This window comes from Orcinus orca, chromosome 15, assembly GCF_937001465.1.
Source record: "Orcinus orca chromosome 15, mOrcOrc1.1, whole genome shotgun sequence".
Taxonomy (NCBI): Eukaryota; Metazoa; Chordata; class Mammalia; order Artiodactyla; family Delphinidae; genus Orcinus; species Orcinus orca.
Genome location: NC_064573.1, coordinates 24,765,886 through 24,790,916, shown reverse-complemented (window position 1 = coordinate 24,790,916; position 25,031 = coordinate 24,765,886). Strand labels below are relative to the sequence as shown.

The window sequence follows — 25,031 nt, the reverse complement described above, 5'->3', positions numbered from 1 at the left end:
CTCTGGAGATCGCTTCTGCTCCAGGTCTGCAGAGGACTGGAAGGGGCAGGCTGTGGGTGTGAGGGAAGCCAACCAGCTTCCTGGGACCAGGCTGGAGTCCGCTGCTTCTCCCCCTGCTGCTTCCCTGTGAGGTCCCGAGGGGGCGCCTGTGCGGGTCGTGTGGCCTGGAGGGAAGGAGGCAGCTGCTCCTCGAGAGCCGTCCCTGGTGACCCCCAGGTCCCGTACACCCTCTGGTTGTCGAGCTGTTCTTGCTGATACCTCATCCCACCTGTGGGAGATGGTGGGATCAGAGACCGAAAACTCCGTCTATCCCCAGCCCGCGGTCCAGCCTCCCCCTGCACCTGTCCAGAGAGATGAGGGAGGCTTCCGCAGTAACTTGCTCCCAGTTCCAAAGCGCCTGTGTTGACACATCGCCTGGCCCCACTTGCTTGTGTCTGACTTCGGTCCATGGTGCTGATGAAACCAACTCTTCTCTATTCTTTCGTGAGGGAAGGTGGGCCGTGGCCTCAGTTCCAGATCTTTCTTAGGCTGTAGGGCTTTGCTATACCATGGGTGGGGGGGGCTGTCGGGGCAGCTGCCCTGGACAGTTCTGTCACATGACAAGATGCTTGTGTGTGTGTTTCGTTGATTCTTAAGTAGGAGGCCATGATAAAGCCAGGGTGGGGTGCTCTGCCACAAACCTGGTGACAGTTCTCTGTGTCCTCAGCTTCCTCATACAAGAACCAGGAGACTCGGTGGCCTCTGAGGATCCTTCTAGCTTCTCCATGCCATTTACAGACAGGGAAGTTGGGGTCCATGGAGGTGTCATGACCTGACCAAGCTGGGACTTGAACCCAGGTCTTTGCCTGTCCTGTCCCCTCATCGGCCCTTTACCTTGTCTTCCTGTAGTAGGTAGCCTGTGGAGGTCTTTTGTACTCACCACTAGACTGCTGGTGCTTGGTCATGGACTCCGTTTATACGCCCTAAACCCCTCCAGCTCTTGGTTGAAGGCCTGACACGTCAGGGGCACTGTCACCAGTGTCTGCCAATTATCTGGGGTTTCCTACATGAAGATTCTCTTAACATTTCAGCAGCAAAGGTGGACTTGGATTTGGGGACTCAAAAACCAGAGAGAGAGCTTCAGGGAAGGGTTGAAAGTCTTGGATGGGGACATAAGAGGCTGGTAAATGAGAGACTGAAAAAACAGCTCTCTGTTATTTAGTCAGTAGGTGTCTGGTTCTGGAATCGTTCAGAGTCTTCCTTTTTGTTCTCACTCCTTTATCTTCTTTTCTGGGTCCCCTCTCCCCACCGTTTCTCTCTGGTCCCATTTTCCCATCACTCTGGACAGGTTTCCAGGGGGATGAGATTGACGTATCCTCCCACTTGCTTCTCATCTGCCTGCCTCACTGTCCTTTCACAGCTGGTTTCACCCCCTGGAGGAGGGTGGGTGGGGTGTTGGCCAGGGCCGGGGGCTTGTGGGAAGGGGTACCCTGACACCATGAAGACCAGCTGACCCCGACTCCCATCTTAGAAGCAGCTGAACAGTTGGCTTGGGGTAAGCAGGGGCTAAATGAAATGCAAAACGAAATGCAACTGAACTTAAAGAAGAAATTGTAAAAGGCTCCTGTTAGGTCCTTTCTTGGCAGGTGGAACTGAGCATAAGTCCATTATAGGGGACGAGCCCCAGGAAGGGTGAGGCGGGCTCTCAGGATGTAAACCCGCTTTACTTCCCTGATGTGCCCGGAACACGAGGGCTTCATAGTAGGGGTTTCCTACAGGCCATGGGGCCATTGGCACTCCCACTGCCCCCGTGTAGTTTGTCTGATCGTCTCAGAGGGAGGAAGGGGGAGACATCTGCTTCCAAGAAGCGGAAGAGTAGCCGGGGCACCGAGGGACAGCCACGGCCTCAGCTTCACGTCCTCAGCCCCACGTGCCACGTGCCTTGTGTGTTCTGGATTCAGAGCCCGTGGTGTCCCCATGCGGCGAGCCAGCTGGGGGAAGTGGGAAGGCTGCTCCACCTGAGTCCTGGTGAGGTCACACCCTGTGCCGTGAGAAGCTGCTTAGAGCCGAGGAAAGCTCAGCGGGCCCAAGAGTTCAGGGTGTTTGCGGAGGGAGTTTTCATAGATTCCTCTGCCGGGGAGTGTTTGTAGTGGCCTGGAGCATGGCCCCTGAAGGACAAGATAATGTGTAAAAGAATGCCCAGTGCAGGGCAGGAGACATAGTGTGCACAGCGTGGCCAGACCTCAGGTGGCCCAGAGCTAAGGCACTCGGGCAGGCCGAGCAGAGGTGGTGGCATCGGGCTGGCCCTCCTGGAAGGCCCCGGACGCTGTACCCCACGCTGCACGGAGAGACAGGATTGAAATGAGGTCTCCTGAGGTCATCACCTTGGTTCGGTGATGAAAGGCCTGACTAGACATAACTCAGTTAATTAGGGTACGAACAATAGAGTGGTGTAAGCAAGACGGAAGTCTCTTTCTCTCTCGCCACCCTCCTGGGAGGGTGTTCAGGGCTGGCATGGCAGCTCAACCGCGTTGGGACAGCCTCCTTGTTTCTCATGCTCTGCCCTCTCTGGGGTGTTGCCCTTGTCCCATGGCCCGTGCTGGCTCACGTCCGCATCCACATTCCTGCCAGTGGGAGCACCCACCCTGGGCTTCGTCTCCAGGAGCCTCTGGTGTCCCCTCAAGAAGCAGCCATCTTCTTTTAAAAGTTAAAATTTTTTTTAATTTTTTGTCCACGCGGTATGTGGGATCTTAGCTCCCCGACTAGGGATGGAACCCACGCCCCCTGCAGTGGAAGAGCAGAGTCTTAACCACTGGACCGCCAGGGAAGTCCGTGAAGCAGCTATCTCCTGATGCCCTCCGGTGGAGGGATCAACGCTGGTCAGCATCCCTTGAGTGACATAAGGAAAGCCCCACAATTTACCAGAGACAGCTGCCCCTGCCCACCCTGCCCTGGAGCGGCCCCCTGATGGAGGGGAAACCAGGGAGCTGCCGGCTGAAGAGTGCCTTAGCTGGGGGCAGATCTGACGGGATGCTGCTGCCCATACAGCCTTCAAGGGCCCCTTCAGCCTGGTCCACCAGATGTAGGAACACTGGACCAGCTCATATGAGCACCCACCGGCTTCCTCACTGTACCCTCTCCACCAGGCAGACACCCTCACCCGCACACTAATCCACGGTGTGATCAGGATATTCCATATGTACATCTGCCTGTCCCCTCAGCCTGCTGGTGGGCCTTGAGCTGGGCGCCACCAGGGCTCCCTTTACATCCCTGACCACCACCACCCCCAGCCTAGGGCCTTGCACACAGTAGGTGCTCAATTATGATACCTGAGATGGCTCAGACCCGGTCTACGCAGTCATTCCCTAGCGGGTCCTGTTCCTCTGGCCACACCAACTTTGCTGAGCTTTTGGAAGTCATTGGGATGATGGGGCAGCTCTACTATCCCACATTCACCCCTGGGAAGAATTTCAGGAGGAAACTGAGGCTAGATTGAGACTGGGGTGACTGCTCCAGCACTTGCCCTGACTGCCCCACTTTGGGCACGTGGACCCAGGACAGTGGGGCCCACAGGAGGATGCTGAGGTGCTGCATTCTGCCCAGGAAGCTGTGTGGTGAGTCACAGACCATGCACTGAATGAGGAGCTGGGTGCAGGCAGCATTTGAGGATTAGTCATGCACTGGGATTATTTTTGTTGTTTTAATTAATGAATAAAACCAAAAAAACCCTTGCCTTCTCTGAACCCTTTCAGAGGCACAACATAGAGGTAAGCCAGGGTAGGTAGAGTCCCATGAGATGGAAGGAGGGGGCTCAGAGAGTCCAGAACAAAAAAATGGGTTCCACATAGTCCTGAAGAGGCCCGTTAACTGCCTGTAGTCGGGACTCGGCTGTACTGGGGACTGTTTGGCCTCCTGGCAGCATCTTTCCAAGAGAGTTCGTCCGCCACCTAGTCATTTACTCAGGAGGTCGGATTACAGTTTCCATCTTATTGTAACAGGGGAGGTGCCCGGAGATGATTTAGAGGAAGGCACCTGCAATGAGAGAGTGCAGCCCAGTGCATTTAGACGACATCCCCAGGTGCCGGCCCAGGACTTAGCATTCAGGGAAGGAAGCTGAAGGCGTGTGCAAGGTTGTGTGGAGTCAGGTGCAAACAGGTCTTCTCCATCGGCACAGAAATGCCAAGGAAAGGAAATTGACATGCCAGACAGCAGCAGTGCCTCTGATTAGACCTTGAGAAGGACTTCCTGACCGAAGGACTTGTTGGACCACGGTGTTGGCTGTCGAGCAAGTGATGGGATCTTTGCTGGGAACCTGATGAGCACACGTCTTACCAGACAGGTTCATGCAAAGCCCTGGGAAAGGTAGGGATGTGTCAGAAATGGTGTCCTGAGTCCCGGCTGACAGGCTGTGATCCCATACTCCCTGGAGTGAGGAGAGAAGGGCACTCCCCTCTTCCACCTGTGATGCCCGGTAGCAAATCGAAGCATCAGGAGAGAGTGAAAAGAGCCTTGTTCCAGGGGTCAGAAGAACCAGATGTTGACCCAGGTGTGGCATGCACTCCAATGCCTCTTCCACAAAATGAGACTCCTCTGAGCCTCTCTGGAAACATCTTTCACTGTTTATATTCTGTGTCTCCATGAAGTGGGTCCAAATGGCTGCTAAAATCAGCAGGTCTGGATTTTCCTGATTTCTCTACTGTTCCCCCCACATACCCTGATGCCTGTGTCAACCTGCAGGTTAGGTATATCCTACATGTCAGCATTGACTGTGACCCAAGAGATGACAGATGGTAGGCAGAGGTGACCCTCAAATGCACTGCTTACCTCTGGCCCACAGAAAAGGGTAGAAGGAATTTTCTGCCAGTCATCTTGCTGCCCTTGAGGAATTATAGTATCTGGTTCAGAGCCAGTCTAAAAACTCAGTACAAATGATATCTGAGTCAAAGTGCCCAAATTTTTAATCAGCTTCTCTGAATAATTAAGAAATATCATGTGTATGTTCATGGCACTGCTCTCTGTTCACTCAGCATTTATTGACCACCTGCTGTGAGCTTGGCTCACATATGAACTGGAGCCTTTGAGCTCACTACCTGTTTGTAGAGCAGAGGCTAGTGAACATGAAACAGACTAAAGACACACACAGTAAGACCCCCAAAGAGATGCCCTGAGCACAGACACTGCAGTCATCCCAAGGAATGGCCCTGTTGCTCTCTGCGGGTAGGGAGATGGCTTGCAGGACATGAGACTCGATCTGTGCCTTCAGGAATGGGTAGGATGTCTGACCAGATGGAAGGGAAGAGAGAAAAAGGTGAAGAGAGAAGAAGCGGTGTTAGCAGAGACTTGAAGTTGGCCATGATGTTGGGATGTTAGACAGGAGGAGCGGGCACATTGGTTGGTTAGTGCTGGGTTTTACCAGAGTGGTGGGGGATGGGGTGTCTGTACACCCCGCTGAGTTGCTGGAGCTGCTGTCCAACCCCACGCATTTGTGTACCTTGCATGGCTTGTATTTTCTCTGTCGTTCCTTACAGGTAAATTCTGTCCCTCTGTATCAGTCAGGATAGCCTAGGAAATGCTGCAGTAACAAACAGCTCTGAATCTTAGTAACTTTAAGCCATCCATTTAGGACCCAGCTTGGTGGAGCAGTTGCCATGTCGGAGGGAAAAGAGCACCAGAGGCAATTCAACGCTCCAACCTAACTGTAACACACATCACTTCCACTCTTAGCTTGTTGCCCAGAACTAGTCACATGGCCCCACCCAACCATAAATGCACTAAATAGGAGAATCCTACTATACGCCTGGACCAGGGAAGCCAGAACTGGTTGGTGACTGGCTAGAATGATTGTCACATGCTCCACTTCTAGTGGAAACTCAACAGGGGCTGTGGCTGACTTCTGCTCCCCCCTTATCTCCTTTACCACATTAAATCCAGAGCTAGGCAGGTCTCCAGTGAACCCTGAAGATGTGGGCTCTCAGGATGAGAAGAAGCTCAGAGGTCACCTGATCCAACTCCCTGCAGTGCAGGATTCCCCCTGCTTCATGAGGCCATTGGGCTGCTGGACGTTTCCAGAAATGGAGAACTCACTGCTTCACAAGTCATCTCAGAGCACGGGAGGCAGCTCCACTGATAACAATGTCGGTCTTTGATTCAGCCCAGACCACCTCTTCATAACTCCAGCTGATGGATTTAGTTTGATTCCTTTTGTCCATGGCTATTTAGCCCCTCCCCCACAGTCTGCCATGACAAGTCTGCTTTCTAAGCTAAGCATCCTCATTCCTGCAGCTATTTCCTTTTGTTGTGGTTCATTTATTCCTTTGATTATTTATTTGTTCTTTCATCCATTGATCCAACCAGCACGTCATCGTTGTGGGCCCGTGTGCCAGCCACCATGCTAGGAACCAGGAATCGGGATGGTGAAGGCAATGGGTGCAGTCTCTGTGTATGTGGAGGGTAGAGTGGGCGGGGCAGGGGGGCGCGGGAGATGGGCACTTAAACCACAGTGCTAAAAAGTCTGGGACATGACACACTGCTTCCCACGTCCTGTCCCATCCTGGGTTACTTTTCTGGGAGCACCATAAACGTAGACTATATTTCCTCTTAATAAGCCTCCCCACATGGCATGATCTGTGTACTTCTGCTGCTCCCAGCATGTGAGCCTCTCTTTTCTAGAAGATGCCATCTGTCCCCGTCCTCGGAGTGACTTCTGGCTCCAGCTCACCTGGAGGAACCAGGACACAACGCTTACCAGACAATATTGATGATCGACTTCTATAGGGAGAGCAGTCGGCAACTGTTCATTGAGCCCACGCTGTATACAGTATGAGCCGTGTGGCCTGGTCTCTGCCCTCAGAGTACCCAGAGTCTGCTTAGAGAAAGAAGACTTTCTCGAGTGGACAGGCAACATTCTAGAGCCGCGTGTGAATACCGGGATGAGGGGAGCTGGCTGCAGCTGGCGTCTGTAGAGGAGGTCAGATACCCGGGCATGGATGGGGAGGAGCCATGCTGTCATGGTAACGGCATCTGACTGGAGGACTGGAGTGAGGAGACGTGAGTCCTGGCTTCTGTACCTCTGACTCGCTATTCCGTCACTGGTGAGATACGTCATCTAGCTGCAGCCTCAGTTTCTCCTCTGAAAAATGAGGAGGTGAACTAGACTTAAGGTCATCAAAATGTTTTGTTAAAAATACAGATTTCTATTTCTGGGAGGATGGAATAGATGTTCTTTTCTATATTCCTCCTGCTAAGTACAACTGAAACCCTGAACATTCTATATAAAACAAATATAAGAAGATTCTGAAACAGAGAGAGAAGGCAGACCAGCTAGAGACCTTGGGACCTGAGTATTGACACAGGAGTGACCTCCGTGGGTTTTCTTTTTGCCTCCTATATCCCAGACTTGAAGCTGAAGATGTGGGTAACCAGGAAATGCCAGTGGACACAGATTTTTTTTTTTTGAAAGTTCCAATAAAAGCCTATTCTCTCTAAGCTTAGATCCAGGAAAAGAATAGAAGCTTAGGTCTAGCAAGATAGAAAACTTTGAGACAATAGCTGCTCTACTCCAGCCAAACAGCACAGAAAAAAACTATAGCACCATCCCCACCGTCACAAGCAAATAAGCAGTGGGAACCTGGACTTCCACACTCTCCGGGCTGTAATGCGGCCCCCTAACTCCTTCAGCAGTGTGGTGTCAGAGAAGGTCAAGTAGGAAGTTGTGACTTTCATCTCTGCTGGCTGATAAGAAGCTCCCTGCCCCCATGGTGTTGTTGGAGGCCATGTGGGGAACCTGGACTCCCACCCCCACTCAGCAGGATAGAGGTGCCCCTCCCCTCCCTGCTGGCATGAGTCAGAGGAGGTTCTACTAGAGAGCTGGGACTTGCACTGTTGCCCGGTGGTCGTGAGGCCCCCATAGCAGGGTCAGTGGGGACCATGTGGAGTCCTGGAACTCTTACCTCCACTGAGCCACGACAAATGCTCCACTGACAGTACTGAGGTCGTGCCCACCCCCCTTTCCCCTGACAGAGTGGTACCACAAAAGGCCAGTTAAAACAGAAGATTTAAATGAGATTCACAGTCTCATTACATAACATGAAAGTGTCCTGATTACAATCAAAAATCATTTGTCATACCAAGAATTGGGAAGATTTCAAAGTGAATGAATGAAGACAATAAATGTCAACACTGAGATGTGAAATTGGACTTCATCAAAACGAAAAACTCTTGCTCTGGGAAAAACCCTGTTTAGAGCATGAAAAGACAAGTTACAAAGAGGGAGAAGATTTTGCAAAACATATATCTGACAAAGGACAAGCATCTAGAATATGTAAAGAACTCTCAAAACTCAGCATTGAAAACAATGCAATTAGAAAATGTACAAAATACACGAGGAGACATTTTTCACTAAAGAGGATATACAGATGGCAACTAAGCACACAAGAAGATGTTCATTGTTAGCTGTTAGGGAAATGCAAACTAAAGCCTCAGCAAGGTATCTCTATACACCTGTCAGAATGGCTAAAATGAAAAAAGAAACAAAAAACAGTGACAACACCGAATGTCGGTGAAGACGCAGAGGAATTGGATGACTCACACGTGGCTGGTGGGGATGTTAAGCGGTGCAGCCATTCTGGAAAGCAGTTTCTTATAAAACTAAACCTACAAGTACCATATGATCCAGCAAGTGCAATCCCGGGTGTTTATCCCAGGGAAATGAAAACTTCTGTTCACACAAAATCCTGGACTTGAATATCTATAGCAGCTTTATTCGTCATAGCCAAAAGCTGGGAATAAACCAGATGCCCTTCAACAGGTGAATGGTTAAGTCAGTTCTGGCACTCAGCAATAAAAAGGAATCAACTCTTGACACATGCAGTAACCTGGATGAATCTCCAGGGAATTATGCGGAGTGAAAAAAGGCTAATCCCCCAAAGGTACGTACTCTGATTCCACTTCTATACCATTCTTGAAATGACAGGATTATAGAAATGGAGAGCAGGTTAGCAGTTCTTCAGGATTAGGGGAGGGGGTGGGTACAGAAACGCAGCAGGAAGGATCCTTGTGCCGATGGAGATGTTCAGCGTTCTAGAGGGTATTGCTCTCAGTACCCTGGATGTGATCTGACCTATATGCTTTTATAAGGTTTTCCTTGGCGGGGAAACAGGGTAAAGGACACATGGGATCTCTATTCTTTTTTACAACTAGATGTGAATCCACAATTATCTAAAATAAAAGTTAAATGTTTTAAAGTACAGAACCTTTTGTTTCATCACAGTCTTTCAAGGAAATCTCATGTAGAAAACCAAAAGGGCAGAACTGTCTGGTGAGGCAGGGGAAGGAACCCACCTGCTTCCTCTTCCACTCTATCCACCTCATCACTCTGGGAGCATCTCTGCAGGACTCCTAGGTCAGCCCTGGGCCAGATGATCTCTCAGCCCCTTCCCTCCCTGGCCTTGTGTGGTTCTGAGTCTGGCGCTGGCAGGAAGGGAGATATCTCCAGCAGCTGGAGAGTTCCAAGAAGGCCTCCTAGTGAGGAGCCTTGGAGGATGAGATCCTTTCTCTGCACAGAGGCATGGGCAAGGTATGGGGCTAGGGACAGCTGAGTGGGCCCCCATTACTTTAGCAGATGCTGGACAGGCAGCCAACCAGAAGTGGGCTCTGCTGTGGCCCAGTCTACGGTAGGTACTAATAATATTGCCATTTAAATCCTAAGGCATGATTAATTAGCCGAGAGACTGGAGAAATATACTTGGCCACAGGGAGTCATTATCTCCCACTCCTCCCTGGGCTTTGGGTCTTAATTCAAAGACAGTGAGGGTAGAGAGAGAAGGGACAGATTGGACAGACAGACAGGAAAGCTCCAGAGTGAAAGGAACGGCCTTTTCTGCTCCTGAGCTCAGCTCTGGTACTACTCGGGAGGCTCTGTCTTCCGGTCTCTGCTCTGCTGTTCTCCTGCCTCAGGCCTTTCTATTGTAGGAAGATTAAAATATTGGGGGTCCATCACCATCTTTCCTACCAGCACATGGGGGTGCTGTCCTTGGTGCTGAACATGTTGAACACACACACACACACACACACACACACACGCACACAGGCACACCATGCACACACACACACACCCCCACACACACACACACAGGCACACACACACGCCCCCCCCACACCCACACCCCCCCACACACACACAGGCACACACACACAGGCACACACTCACACACACCCCCCACACACAGACACACACACACACACCCCACACACACACAGGCACACCATGCACACACACACACACCCCACACAGACACACACCCCACACACAGGCACACACACACCACACACACACACAGACACACACACAGACACACACACCACAGATACACACACACACACACACACACACACACACCAGGACAGGACTGCTTCTCCCTTGGGCCCTGCCCTGCCCCACCCTTGATCTGTGCTTGGGTCCTCACTTCCTGTCTCTTCAAGCAAACCCAAGTCACCCTCAAAGTCTGGTGGTTTGGGTCTGAGAGGAGTTTTGGACCTGGCCTTACAGGAAGCCCCTGTTTTGGCCCAGGAGATGCCTTTGGAGTTCTTTGGTCTCCAGACATCCTGTATAATGCACCACACTCTCCCAGTGTCTCATGCTCTACTTCCCGCCTCCACCCCAACTCGGTAGTCACCATGCTAGTCCAATATGATGCTGAAGAGGGAGCTCAGGTCTGTGGAGCTGCAGCAACCCTCATGGGGCCCCAGGAAGCAGCTTACAGGCCTGGACTCCTGCTTTCCCCACTCTCAGTCCATCCGTGTTGTTACCTGCAGGAAGTTTTTCCTGGAGTCCAGAGCCACAGTCTCCCCTGGAGCCCGCAGCATGGGTGGCATGCATCGTATCACATGGTGCTTCACTACGTGTTGTCTTCAGTTGTTCTTTTCCTTTTCTGTGACTCTCCAGCTAGGTGGTAAGACCTGTGGGGCAGGGACGATCCCCTCGGGCCTCTTGTGGCCACACAGTGCCTAGCACTGTGTTAACCCACTAATGTGGGTGATATATTGGGGCTGGGGGCAGGGGACTTGGGAGGGCATCCTTGGAGAGGAAGGAGAGAGGTCTTGTCCATTGTTTAAAGGGATAGCCCTCCCTATCGGCTCCCCGGGAGCCCTGAGTCTGTGGGGTTTGCTTGCTCTTGGCCCTCGCCATGGACAGAATCTATGGAAGAACATTTTGCACCAAGAAGGGGAAATGGACTGGGATTATGAGCCTTCCCAGGAGCAGGGGCTGTACCGCCCTCATGTCTCTGGTGCCCAGGCTGGGCCCCGTAGAGCTGACGACCAGCAGCTGGCCCCTGGTTCTGCAGTCCGGGAGTTCAGGCCCTGGTCCCTGCAGGCTCCTGGTGCTGCAGCCGCAGTCTCGGGCTGGCCAGCTCTGGTGCGGCTGACCCAGCAGCAGACATGCTGGGGAAACTCAGACTGACATGCCTGGACATCCTCTAGTTGGAACTTTGCCTGTGACCCTCCCATTAATGGGGGGAGTCCTCCTGCTGCCCCCTGCCTTGTTTAGCCAGACTCTGCCTTATTTCTAAACCTTTGCAGCCTGGGGTTGTCAACACACACATACCTGTGCACACACACGTACACAAGCAGAAATGACTCTGCAGTTGTATATTAATAAAGAAAAAACAACGGTATAGAAGAGGGTCATTTTTTCCCATTGCACCTGACTTGGCATGTTTTTCTACTGTACAGTGACTCACTCCCATCTTGTTTCATTCACTCATGCACGGAGCCCCCCGACCCTGCACATTCTATCTTGCACCCCTACATTCCTTCTTTTCCTCACTGCAAGTGATTTACTCCCTGCACCAGCGCTGCCTTCCCAAGAGAAGAACTCGGAAAACCCAAATGTTCGTAGGGATGTGGGTATGCTCCTGCATTATGGGAAACTCGACAGTGGGGTCAGAAGTTATTTGAGTTATATATCTGCAGAGTGCAGTGATTAAGAGCACAGACTCTGGTCCACACTCATATGCGTTCCTGGGAACTAGCTGTGTGAATGCGGGCAAGTTCTCTGAGCCTCAGTTTCCTCATCAGTGAAATGGGGATGGTGATAGCAACAGCTGCTTCCTGGGGTTGTAACAGATGTAAAGTGCTCGGATGGTGCCTGGTGTACAGTGAGTGCTGCGTCAGTGTTTGCTGTTATCGTTCTCTGGAATCTGTCATCCCTGACCTGGGGTAGCTGTGCACCCCACGTGGCCCTTTCAGAGGCAGGTTCAGTCTCCCTGCCCGTGGGCAGGCCGTTTCCATTTCTTTTTCCACATGGTTTAAAGTGCTTATTATCCCTTTGTGATCTGTTCTGAGAGCAGCACGATTCACCCTGTCAAGGGGCCCCCTAATTGTGAGTAAAAGAAGCTGTTGTGAAGGATTCAGCAGCGTTTAAGTGCTAAAAAGCGATCCACTGAAAAGGGTGATTTTTTTTGGATAAGCCTCCTCAGAACCTTGGCATTGCAACAACCTGGCAGGGTGTTGGCAGGGGCTGGGTGACCTCAGGGCCAGGGAAGGGGTGGGACTCAGAGGAAAGCCATGTTCACCAGGGCCAACTGTGGAATTGCAACCTGGAGAATGTTCTCGAAGAAGCCAGCGAGGCTTTGTGGAGAGCTCTCGGTACCTGGCCACTGAGTCCTTGCAAAAAAAAAAAAAAAAAGAATGAATGATGCTGCATCCCAAGACAAGGAAGGTGGTGGGGGTGAGGAGGCAGGGGGACACAACAGAAAAGTGAAGCCAGGGCTACTGCAATTGAGGGGATGGCAGACTAATGGGGGAAGAGAGTTAACAGATAGTTGAAGATGTCTGTTTCCCAGTGGGGGAACCGTAGTCCTGCAGGATGCTGTGTGGAGTGAAAAGGAAGAGTGGGGTGGGTTTCTGGCCAGAGGAGTTTGGGAAAAGCTGCATAGTGTGCTGCCACCTACTTGAAGAGTCAGCATCCATCTAAGACCAATAAAGGCACTGAGAAGTTCTGCAATAAAGTATTTATTTAACAACTCTTTTAACTCTGTGTGTCCCAAATATTTGACCGAGGAGCCTTTTTAAACTTTTTGTCCCCCACAAAACTTTTTAATATCCACTGTTTCCAAAAGCGTGTTCCATGCCCCGCTCCACCTGCCCTAAACTTAAACCATTTTCAGTCCCTTCCCTGGATGATTCCGACGCACACGGACACTTGTGAGCCAGCGGATTCGTGTTTCTAGAACACCACTTGGAGCACACAGTAGATCAGGAAGGGAATCAACCCCTGGGGTTTGTGCCGGACGTGCCGTGGGCTTGGGGGGCACCAGCTGATGAGGAAACAGCAGAGCCACAGGGAGGAAGGCTCTCGAGCTGATCCCATCAGAGAGAAAGACTCGGAGTGGGTGGAAAGGAGATTTGTTTTCTCCGAGTCCAGGAAGAGCACAGCGGCCCAAAGAGGAATGTAATCTTGTACGTTCAGCAGCGTGGTGTGGCCCCAGAGCCCCTTCACAGACGGTGTCTGAGCCGCATTCCAACACAGAGCTTTGCCAGTGTGCCAGGGAGGATGCCGAGGCCCCGGTAGCAGTGAGCAGAACAGCCACGCTCCCGCCACCATCGTCTCTGCCCTGTGTGTGTGTTAGGGGTTGCAAGGTTTGAGGGTTGGCGTCCAGAACTCAAGAAGCGGGGAACATCCAGGCACTTTATGGCTTCAGGGGCTTTGGCTGGACGTGCGTCAACGTGGCAGGTGGCCCCAGGGTCGCCTGGGTGCTGTCAGCCCAGGGCCGGCGGGCGCTGGGGATGAACGTGAGAAGCTGTTAGGTTCCTGGCTGTCAGTTCAGTGGTAGCAGTCACCCTGCCGGTGAGTCCTGGCCCCTCTGGGCATCGCCTGGGTCACCACCTCGGCTTCAACAAGGGACAGAAAGGAAGGCTCTGCAGGTGAGGGTCTTCCCTCTCTGGGCTGAAACTTGAAGGACACAGATTTTGTTTCCAAGAGCTAGGCCCCTTCTCCAGCCCCTGTTGGTAAAAGGTTACATGCAGTGATTATATGCCGGTCACATCCCATTGCCACAAACTCTAAGGAGGTGTCCAGATTCTTGTTACGTGCTGCAGTCATCTTGTCAGATGGAGCAGCGATAAGTAAGTCATCTCTGTGACCAGGATTTTCACTGTGGACTTCTGCAGACGCTTTCCCCCTCCCCGTTACAGCACTGGCCGTGGTGGGGCTCACCCTCCTACTACATTCAACAGAGAGGACACAGGCTTGCCCACAGCCCTCGGCCACATCCTGGTCAGCGGCCCGAGGGTCCTGATTCTTGCCCAGTGCTGTCGCCTCCTCCAGGGAGGCTGTGCACATTGTTCTTTCCCCAGGACTGTGCAGAGTGTGGGCTGAAGCCCCTCGGTCTGTGAGGGGCTCATCCTGGCACTTCTGTTCCTAAGCTCCGAGAATCAGAGCCACGGCGTGTGGGGGAGGGAGTGGAGGCAGGAGGTAGGTGCTCATGAGGAGTAATGAGACCTACCCTGTGGAGATGGAGGGGTGAGAGCAGAGGCTTCCGCCAGCTGAGGGATGCTGTCACCGGAACCAGAGGTTGAGCTGATGGGAGGGTGATGGGGGGAGGGTTGAGTAGCCAGGTGCTTGCTGGGAACTGCAGTGGTTTTGGAGTTTTCCAGCATTTAAAATAGGGTTCAGGTTATCTCCATCGGCTCAGGAACAAGTTCTCTGGGCTCCTGCGAGGATGGGTGAGAGTCGTAGGGCTTCAAAGAGGAAAAATGTGTGGAGAGGGTCTATAAACTATGAAGTACTGAAAAAATGCTTCTCACCTCCGATCGGAGATGGTACCAGCTCCTCGAGGTTGATCTGCGCATGCAGGGCGGGGGGGGGGTGCTCCCTTTACAGAGTATCTCCTGCTGCAAATGCCTGGGGCATCCCCTCCAGGAACTGCTGCTCTGTCACTCTTTCCCACTCATCAGCCAGTGGGGCCTTGTCCCTGGACCCCCAGAGTCCCTGAGGCTGGTGGGTCCCCTGCCAGGGATGCTGCTTTAGAAGAGGCTGGGGCCTGAGCTTGAGATGCCCAGGCACCTCCCTCAGCTGTGGTTCTCTCTGCACAGGGCCCTCTGCCCACAGCACAGGGCAGAGAGTAGATGGCCTCCCCCCCCACCGCTATGAGGGGTGGTGGCCAAGACTCCAGCCCCCGGACCAGGAGGGAGACTTATGTGCACTCGCACTGCTCCTGAGCTGTTTTTAAGGTGAACTGTGCTCGTCCCTGTGAGGTGCTTGCAGTCCTGGGTTTAGCTGTGACCTTCCCGTCCTTTTTGCATGGTTGTTCTCTCTCTCCATCCTGCATTCCTCGCTCTTCAGGGGCCTCAAATCCTAGGTTGGTGAATCCATCTTGACATCCTAATCTGGGAATCAGTCTTTCAGGCACAGAGGCAGCAGGGCCTCTATCTCTCAGGGTAGAGTCTCTTTAATCAGTTGGCAGGCGTCTGAGGTGGACCTACTGTGTGCCCGGCTTGACCACTTCGGGGACATAAGAACAGAAAGCAGCTGTGGTCCAGGAGCTTAAAGTCTAATTGGGGTCATGGATGAACCTTGAGGACCTTATGCCAAGTGAAGTAAGCCAGTCACAAAAAGACAGATACTGTGTGATTCCACTTGTATGAAGTACTGAGAGTTGTCAAAATCCTAGAGACAGAAGATAGGATAGTGGTTGCCAGGGCTGGGGGGAGCAGAAATGGGGAGTTGGTATTTAATGGGTATACGCTTTCAGTGTTACAAGATGAAAGGAGTTATGGGAATGGATGGTGGTGATGGTTACACAATATTGTAAATATATTTAGTACCACTGAACTGTATGCTTAAAATGGTTAAGATGGTAAATTCTATGTTATGTGCATTTTACCACAATAAAAATTTTTTGAAAAAAAAAAAACTTACTTGGGGAGATTAACATCCTTATGGGTCTAAGAGAGTGATGACTAAGCAATGGTCCACTCCACGTAAGCTGAATTTGTAAGTGCCAGAGTGAGTTGTGTATTTAAAGGGTCAGGGATTAGGGAGAGACTTCGTGTTACTATCCTGAAGGAGGAAGTGAACTTCACTCCAGGTGAGGTCTCAGACGTGTGCTTTGGAAGCAAGGTTTAGTTTGTTTGATTTTTTTTTTTTTTGACCTTTGCTTTAGAAGTCATTTTAAAATGCTGTACCTGTAGGTAATCATCTTTGAGGCCTGGGAAGGGTGTTGTGAACAAGCCACTTAACATCTCAGGAGGGTGGGGGCCTGTCTCCTAGATAGAAAGTGAGTCGCTCTAGCCACCTGCAATTTCAAAGTGGCATTTGAAGCAAGCAGGGCGCCAGGAGTTGGGATGGGTAGGGTGATGAGACAACTCAGAGAAGGAAGGGAAGGAGGGGCTGATCCTAGAAGATTGTAAATTGTGCCATAATTGATTAGTGATGTCTGCCCCTGGTGAGAGAGGGTGCGGTGGCAGCACACATGCCAGTCAGAAGAAACCCATCTACAGGATATAGCACTTCGCTTTCGGAGATCTCTTTATTTAAATATGAAGAATCTGAAGTCCAAATTGGTGAAGTAACTTCGCTGAGGTCACATGGCTCATTATGGCAACGTGTTTAAGGAAGACAGTGAAGGTCTCTTGAAGTGTTTGTCAACTCAGCAGACACTTCCTGGGCGCTGAACATAGAGCGCTGGGGCACCTGGAGAGGTCCCTGCCATCCCAGGTCCACGCCCTGGAGCAGGAGAGAGTGACGGTAAGACGGAGTGAGAACTGCCGCCAGTGGGCTCTGCAGCCACAGGTCACCCACGCGGGTGCTAAGTTCAGGACAGAGGGAGGTGACTGCAGTTTGGGAGGTCAGAGGCGTTTTCTGGAGCCAAGCGCTGAAGGATGGGGCACGTCTGGAGGGAGCGGGAGAGGAGCAAGGCCGAGACGAGACGTCACGGTCAATAGTGAAAGGGATTATGGGGAAGCGGGACTGGACAGGTGTGGGGAAGACCCAGGTGCACACAGGTGGCGCCACATGGAGAAGCTTCTGGCCCCGAGTGACTGTGGTTGATTCACAGGAGGATTGTGGGAGGTCTCAGGGCATCGTGAGAAAGTTCCCCGCCACTTAGAGCCTGAGTGACCCAAGGCTTCAGGCTGGTGGTGCCAGAGGGAGGACCCAGTCCTCAGTGTATGGATGCAGCCCAGGCAGGTTACGTGACTCATCCGAGGTCACACTCTGGGTGCCCCTCTCTCCCATTAGCCCTTTGTTCCCTCAGCCTCCCCTGAATGCTCCCCTCCTCTCCCCACCCCATCCTCATCTCCTGCCTGGTGTCTGTGAGGGTCTGAGCACTTGGGCCCCTTCTGCTGGGAGGCTGGGCCTCAACCTTTCTACTTGTGCTGGGAGGCTGGGCCTCAACCTTTCTACTGGCCAGTTTGTGTTCCTTTGCCTTCAGACCGATTAGAAGCCGGAAACTACCCTCAAAGCGCTCTCTCTCTGGGAAGTAGGTTGCTTTCTACCTTGAGGGATTGGTGAGTCGGGATGCGCAGAGTAGGACGCGGTGAGTAAGAAGACCTTGCTGGCCGCCTCTGCCGACCTGAAGAAAACGAGAACTAAAAACAAAACCAAACCCCCAAGGCATGGGGCTTCATCGCCAAGGCGCCGGGTGTCTCTGGTCGCTGGGGGAGGGAGAGGCAGGTTGCTGAGCCTCGTTTGGGGTTATTTCTAGCCGGGTTGTCAGTGCCTTGTATGTGGGCGGCGCTCAGTAAGTGCAGAATCTAAACACACACATACATCCTCATGCCTTTTCTCTTTTCACCAGTGTCCATGTGAGCTCTGCTCGGCAGGCTCTGGGGTGATGTTGGCCGTGGTCTCCAGCTGGGGGGGCACAGGGAGGACAGCAGGTGGGACTCTTCCTGGGCCGTCTCTGGGGAGGTGGTGTGGGGAGATCAGAGACTAGCTGAGCCAGCCTGGGTCTGAGCTTGTCTGTTTGCAGGAGGTGGGGACCCGGGGCCCTCTGGTGCTTCATGTGGCTGAAGGACATGAGAAGGTCACAGGGGTTGTCTGCTGGCTGTGGGGAGTGGGGACGTGATGGACTGCCCTCACAAGGGCTTTGTGGAGGTGAGGGATGGTTGATCACCATTACCAGTCTGCTAGGGCTGCTTGATTTAGGACGTTTGACCACGAACTAGGTGACTTAGAACAACAGAAATGATTGTCATCTCATACTTCTGGAGGCCAAAAGACTGAAAGCAAGGTGTGTGCAGAGCCATGCTCCCTGTGAAGGAGCTAGGAAAGGATCCGTCCAGGCCTCTCTCCCAGCTTCTGGAAGTTCCTTGCTTGTGGCAGCATAACTCCATTCTTCACCGGGCGTTCTCCCTCTGTGTGCATCTGTCACTGTGTCCAAATTTCCTCTTTTTATAAAGAGACCGGTTATAGTGGGTTAGGGCCCACTCTCATCTTAACTGATTACATCTGCAATGTGCCTCAAATACATTCTGAGGGACTGGGGGTTAGGACTTCAGCGTATGAATAATGGTGGTGGCGGGGATCGGGGAGGGGTGGTGACGACACAGTTCAACCCATGACCATTACTGAGGAGCACTTGTGAGGCCCCTAGTAGGCCCCTGACCAGGACTGAGAGGGGGTGATGTTGAAAACCACTGACTTGCCCACCTGAGGGCACCTTGACAAGCTGCTGGGCTCCCTGTGTAAACCCAGGAGGCCTTAAAGTTACCCAGAATGCCTCATTGTATCCTGCCAGGGCCCCTTTCCACATACTGGCCCTTTTCCCCAGATGACCACTTCCCTCTTTTCCCCTCTGCTCTTCTGATCACCATGAATCCCTACTCTGGGGGAGTCCTTCCCTACTTCTCAGGAAATTTGCCTGTGCTTCGGTCCTACTGTGGCACCTTGTATCAGTGCACATTTCACACTGTATTGTAATTATTTATTACGTGTGTGTCATCCCATACCATTCTTTGCAGGCATAACCTGTGACTTCTCCACTTTTGTGTCTTCAGTGTCTGCCCAGGGCCAGGCCTATGGAAAGGTCTCAAAGGAAGATTGCCCAGTGTATGAGCTAGTGGATCTGAGGAATGACAGGTCCAGGGACAGATCATCATAACAATAAAGACTGGGGATGCTACCAGGAATCTAACCAGAAAGTCGTAACACACACAGAAGAAGGTGTACATACCATGCACCTACAGTTCAACAGATTTCCACAAACTGAATACACCTATGTAACCAGCACCTAGATGAAGAGCAGACATTACCAGCCCCCAGCACCCTCCTGGGGCCCGCTTCTGGTTACTGTCTGAATTCTCCATAGATTAGTTTGCCTGTTCTTGAACTTTATATAAAATTGAATTATAGAGCCGGTACTCTTATATCTAGATTCTTTTGTTCCACTTTATGTTTGTGGGATTCATTTATGGCATTACATGTTGTTTTAGTTTATTCTGACCGTTGTGTAATATTCCAGCATGTGAACACACCACGATTAATTTGGTCGAATGTTGGTAGGCATTTGGGTGATTTCCAGTTTGGAGCTGTTCTGAGTAGTGCTCCTCTGTACTTCTGTGCTGTGTAATACTGGTGAACGTCTGTACACATTTTGGCTGTGTTTGTACTTGGGAGTGGAGTCCTGAGTTATAAGGCACGCACACAGTCAGCTTCAGTGGAGGTGGAAGTATTATTTTTAAAGACTGTGGTGATGACAAGCAGACTGTGGGGGTCATGATGTTACTGAACCAGACTTGGGTCCGCTTGCCCACACACAGTAAAGCCAATCTACTGACTCCAGGTTGTGGTGAAGGAAAGTGCAGCGTTTATTGCAGGGCGCCAAGCAAGGAGTCCAGGCAGCTTAGTGCCTAAAAGGCCCAAAGTCCTCGAAGGCTTTCAGGGAAAGGTGTTTAAAGACAGGGTGAGGGAGGAGGGTTATGGGATATGTGATCAGCTCATGGGCATTCTTCTGATTAGTTGGTGGTGAGGTAATTAGGAGTCAACATTACCACCCTCTGGTTCCAACCCATCTGGGGTCTATGTGCTTGTGGTCAGTATGCAATCAACTTCTTCCACCTGGTGGGGGTTTCAGGATCTGCAAAACAGCTCAAAGAACCTGGCTCAAAATATTATCTATAGCCCTAGAGGAGGAACTAAATGTCCTTGCCTTTGTTTAATGGCTAAGCTATTATTATTTTTGTCTTGCTTGTCTGTTTGTTTCTGCATTTTCTCACTTCTCTGGTTACATTTACTCTTTGGAACTTGGGGAAGGCCTAGGAGGCTGAAGTTTTCCTTCAGGTAGAGGACATGGGAGGGGGTAGGGTCTGTTCTGGGAAGGCCCCATAGGGTCCTGCTCAGTTACAGTGAGGGATGGGTGGCATCAGGAGTGAAGACAGGGATTGGAGAACTTGTTGCAGAGATCAGCCAAGGGCAAAGAAGCCAGAGCAGAGAAGCTGGGTCAAGTAGAGCATTTTCTATCTATGGAATGAATCATATAGGAAACAACAGAGGAAGAAGACCGGAGCTAGCTGACTTAGAGAAATTCCATCGCTGGAGTTGTTGGTCAATGGGGGCTTTGGTGCCACCGGATTTGGGGCTGTGGGGCTTAACTCCAAAGGAAGTCAGCCTCCCAACACAGACCTTCCAGTGTGCCTGGCTCTGCAGAGCCCCTGCCTGGGAGAAGCTGCTGCCATCAGGCTGGCAGTGGTGGTAGCAGCTCACTAGTGTAGAGGTTTTGAGGAGAGAGCCACGGGCTGGAGCAGCAGAGCCCTGGCTGCCCTGTACCTGACCACACAGCTCTGTCAAACACCAGCAAAGTGAGGGCCCAAGCCTGGGGGAGGCCAGGGGTCCCCCTGACTCCTACTGCGTACACCAGCCAGGACACTCACTCCAGTGGCTCACTCCAGCCTCCAAGCTGCCCAGGATGACCAACCGAGGGGGATGGCGGGGAAGGGGGCCCTCTGCAACCCTCGCTGGGATTGGGCCTTCCACCCATTTGTTCCATGTCCTGGCCAGGCAAATAATGCCACCCTTTTCATCCTCCATCTCTTCCAGAATGGCAGCAAAGACACCTCTCTGGACATGCTGGGCACAGATATCTGGGCTGCCAACACCTTTGATTCCTTCAGGTGAGCTCCTCTTCCTCTTGTGTGGTGTGTGGCTCCGGCTGGGACCCCAGCTTACTGGTCCTTATGCCCTGAGGGGCCTTTGGGGATTGAGTTATTGTTGAGAGTTCATTGATCAAGAAGTGGAGAGAAAGACAGGAGGGTGAAATAGAAAGGATGAGGCCGGAGCAAGGAGGTCAGAGAGAGAAGGAAGGAAAATGGCGGTGGGGGAACAGCACGTGGCTGTGTCAGAGCTGAGGACGGACAGCTGTGGCTGCACACCCCACCCCTCCCACCAGAGGTTATGGAAGGCGGGGGCTGGGGGGTGCGGAGAGGGGTCCAGAGAAAAGGAAGAACTGTCAGTGCTTCAGGCTCTAGAAGGTTCCTGACGGGCCAAGTTGGAAGGGCGGGTATTGGCCAGGCTTTCTCAGGATGTGGGGATGGTGCCCCTGAAGGGTTTGCTGATGGGCTCTCCTGTCATGGTGTCCACTTCTTTGGAGAGTGATGACCTCAGACCATGGATGGTGGTGGCCCTTTAGCTCAGCTCTGCCCCGGCCCTGGAGCTGGCCAGCTCTGGCTGTGCTCCAGGCTCACCCTGGCTCTGGCTCAGGCTTGCCCAGCATGGAAGTGCCGTGGGTCTCCCGAGACTAGTACTTGGGGGACCTGGCCTCCTGCTTCCCCGACTGACACACTCTCCCCAGGCTTTCCAGTGTTTCAGGCGGACCACTGTAGAGCGAGCATCAGGCCCACACTTGTGTTTTATAGGCTTCTATTATCATACAGCAGGGTTGAAGAGAGGGGAAGGCTACCAGGCAAGCACTTGCCCTGTTGTCTGTGAGCGCAGAGCCGACATTTCAGGCTCCATTCTGAGTGAGGGTCCCTGCCTGACCCCTGCCTGTGGCCAGTAGGCACTCCTTCTTCCTGCCCACCTCTTTCTGAGATGCCCTGCCTGGGGTGTGCCGGGGTGTCTCTTCCCCATCAGTAACTGGGCTTGTCACATTTCTCACCCTCCCTCGCCCTCTAGTGGTGCCACCTGGGACCTGCAGCCTGAAAAGCTGGACTTCACCCAGTTCCACCGGAAGCTCCGACACACGCCCAAGCAGCCCCTGCCACACATCGACCGTGAAGGGTAAGGGGCAGTGGGGAACTCCCACATAGGGGCTGGTGAGGTGAGGGACAGCTGTGGCTATACCGGGCAGAGGGGGGCCTTTCCTTGGGCAGGCTGATGTCCAGAGGCTCAGTGGCTCAGATCTGCAGGTTCACTGGCCTCTCTCCAGAATCCCTCCACCCTTCACTGCCCAGCCCCCTCCAGCCACACTGCCTGCCCCCCTTCCTGACCACTCACAGTGGCCCTGCTTGCCAACAGTCTAGAGCGGTGGGTCTCGCCTTGATAAGAAGAGGGATCACTGGGTCCACCCGCAGAGTCTCTGATTCAGGAGGTCTGGGGTGGGGCCTGAGAATTGGCATTTTTCACAAGTTCTCAGGAACTGCTGATGCTGCTGGTCCAGGGGCCCCACTTTAAGAACCACCAGGGGGCTTCCCTGGTGGCGCAGTGGTTGAGCGTCCGCCTGCCGATGCAGGGGACACGGGTTCGTGCCCCGGTCCGGGAGGATCCCACATGCCGCGGAGCGGCTGGGCCCGTGAGCCATGGCCGCTGAGCCTGCGTGTCCGGAGCCTGTGCTCCTCAGCGGGAGAGGCCACAGCAGTGAGAGGCCCGCGTACCGCAAAAAAAAAAAAAAAAGCCACTGGGGTAGTGGTTGCTTTTACTCGGTCGTCTCACTCTTTCCTTAGTTCATGCATCGGTGTTTACTTTCCCTTTTAGACACGGTGTCAGGGCCTGGGCTGACCTCCGGACAGGAGTGTGACTCCAGCCACACACAGGGGTGTGAGACAGATGATTTCTTTTCTTCCTTCCTTCCTTTCTTCCTCCCTCCCTCCCTCCCTTCCTTCCTTTTAAGATAATTTTTACTGAGGTAGAATTCACATAACATAAAATGAACCATTTTAAGGTGTTGAACTCTGTGGCATTTCGTACATTTATAATGTTGCATAACCACCACATCTGTCTAGTTCCAAAACATTTTCAACGCCCCAGTATAAAACCCATACCCATGAAGCAGTTATTCCCATTTCCCCACACGCCTACCCCTGGCAACCACCAATTTGCTTTCTTTTTCTATGAATTTATCTATTCTGGAGATATCTATGTATACCTATCTACCTATCTCTATATAGATATATAGGTATAGATATCTGGAGGTATATATATATGTATGGAACTATATATATATATATATATATATATATATATATATATGGAATCATATGTGGTCTTCGTGTTGGGCCTCTTTCACTCGGCATAATATTTTTGAGGCTTATCCACGCTGTAGCTTATATCAGGACTTCAACCCTTTTCACAGCTGAATAACATTCCATTGTTTATCCATCTGTCTGCTGATGGACATTTGCGTTGTTCCCATCCTCTGGCTACCGTGAATAATGCTATTATGGACATTCATGTATAAGTATTTGTTTGAGTCTCTGTTTTCAATTCTTTCGGGGTCTTTGACTGGGAGTGGCATTGTTGGGTCACATGGCTAATTTCTGACACCAGTTCTGAGGTGTGTGTATTTTTTTCCCCAAATCCACAAGCAATTCTTCAACACTAGCTGGGTGTCCTGTAATTCAATTCAATTCTGACACTGTCTCCCTGGATACAGCACCAGATACCAGTAGAAGTCCAGGTTGCTACTTGTGCTTCTGATCAACTGGCTATAAATCAGAGGTTCCCACAACCTCTCCTGGAGTTTGATTAATTTGCCTGAGCAGCTCACAGAGGTCAGGAAAATATTTTACTTACTTGATTACAGTTTATCATGTAAGGATATAACTCAGGAACAGCCAGATGGAAGAGATGCATAGGACACAGTATGGGGAAAGAGGTGCAGAATTTCCATGCTCTCTCTGGGTGCACCATTGTCCCTGAATCTCCACGTGTTCACCAACCCAGAAGCTCGCCCAACCCCGTCCTTCTGGGTTTTTAGACACGCCTCACTACACAGGCATAATTGATTAAATCATTGGTTACTGTTGATTGATTCAATCTCCAGCCCCTCTCCCCTCCCTGGAAATCTGAGGTTGGGGATAAAAGTTCATACCCTTCTACCACAGGGTTGGTTCCCCTGACAACCAGCTCTGATCCTCAGGTGACCTAGGGACTTTCCAAATTTCACCTCATTAACATAACAAAAGACACCTTGATCACTCTCCACTTAAGTAATTCCAAAGATTTTAGGAGCTCTTTGCCAAGACTGGAGGTGAATCAGATACATCTTATTATAAACCACAACATCACACATGGCAATTCTATGTGTTAACTTCATGAGGAACAGCTAAACTATTTTCCACAGCGGCTGAATGTTTTACATTCCCAACAGCAATACACAGGGGATCCGATTTTTCCACATCCTCGCCAGCACTCGCTATTTTCCATTCTTTGCTTTTAATTATACTCATGGCTTTTATTTTTCCTTCCAGTCCTTCCCTGCCCACCCTTGTCTCCCTGTCACTTCAAGCTAAAATGTAGCTGATATTATGGGCTACATTCCTGCATCTCACCTGTCCCGCTGCTAACTCTGCCCACCCCACTCCCACCCAGTGGTCACCCTCCTCTTGACAGCAGTGGTTTTACTGCAGTGTAAGCGTGACAACCTGGGAGGGAGATGCTCGCTTCCTTATTTCAGAGATGAGAGAAATGAAGCTCAGGGAGGCACAGTACCTGCCCAAGGGGCAGACCTGTGATTTGAGCCCTTCTGACGCCATCCAGCGCTCAGGCTCAAGGATACAAGAGTATCCTTGAATTGGCTTAATCCCCTTAAAATTTTATGTAAAACTATGTGCACGTGTATATTTTGGGGGGCAGGGGCCCATCACTCATATCAGACTTTCCCAGGGGACCCCATCTT

At 51.7% G+C, this 25,031-nt stretch overlaps 1 protein-coding gene across 6 annotated transcripts in view; it reads left to right on the top strand.

Annotated features, from left to right (window-relative positions):
- The window catches only part of CTIF (cap binding complex dependent translation initiation factor), a 301,292-nt gene that overhangs the window by 88,985 nt on the left and 187,276 nt on the right, over positions 1-25,031 (top strand). For all 6 annotated transcript variants that reach the window (XM_049697879.1, XM_033421376.2, XM_012531707.3 and 3 more), the window contains 2 exons: positions 21,017-21,090; positions 22,091-22,195. In XM_049697879.1, the coding sequence (XP_049553836.1) occupies positions 21,017-21,090; positions 22,091-22,195 (179 nt within the window). The remainder of the gene's footprint in view (positions 1-21,016; positions 21,091-22,090; positions 22,196-25,031) is intronic.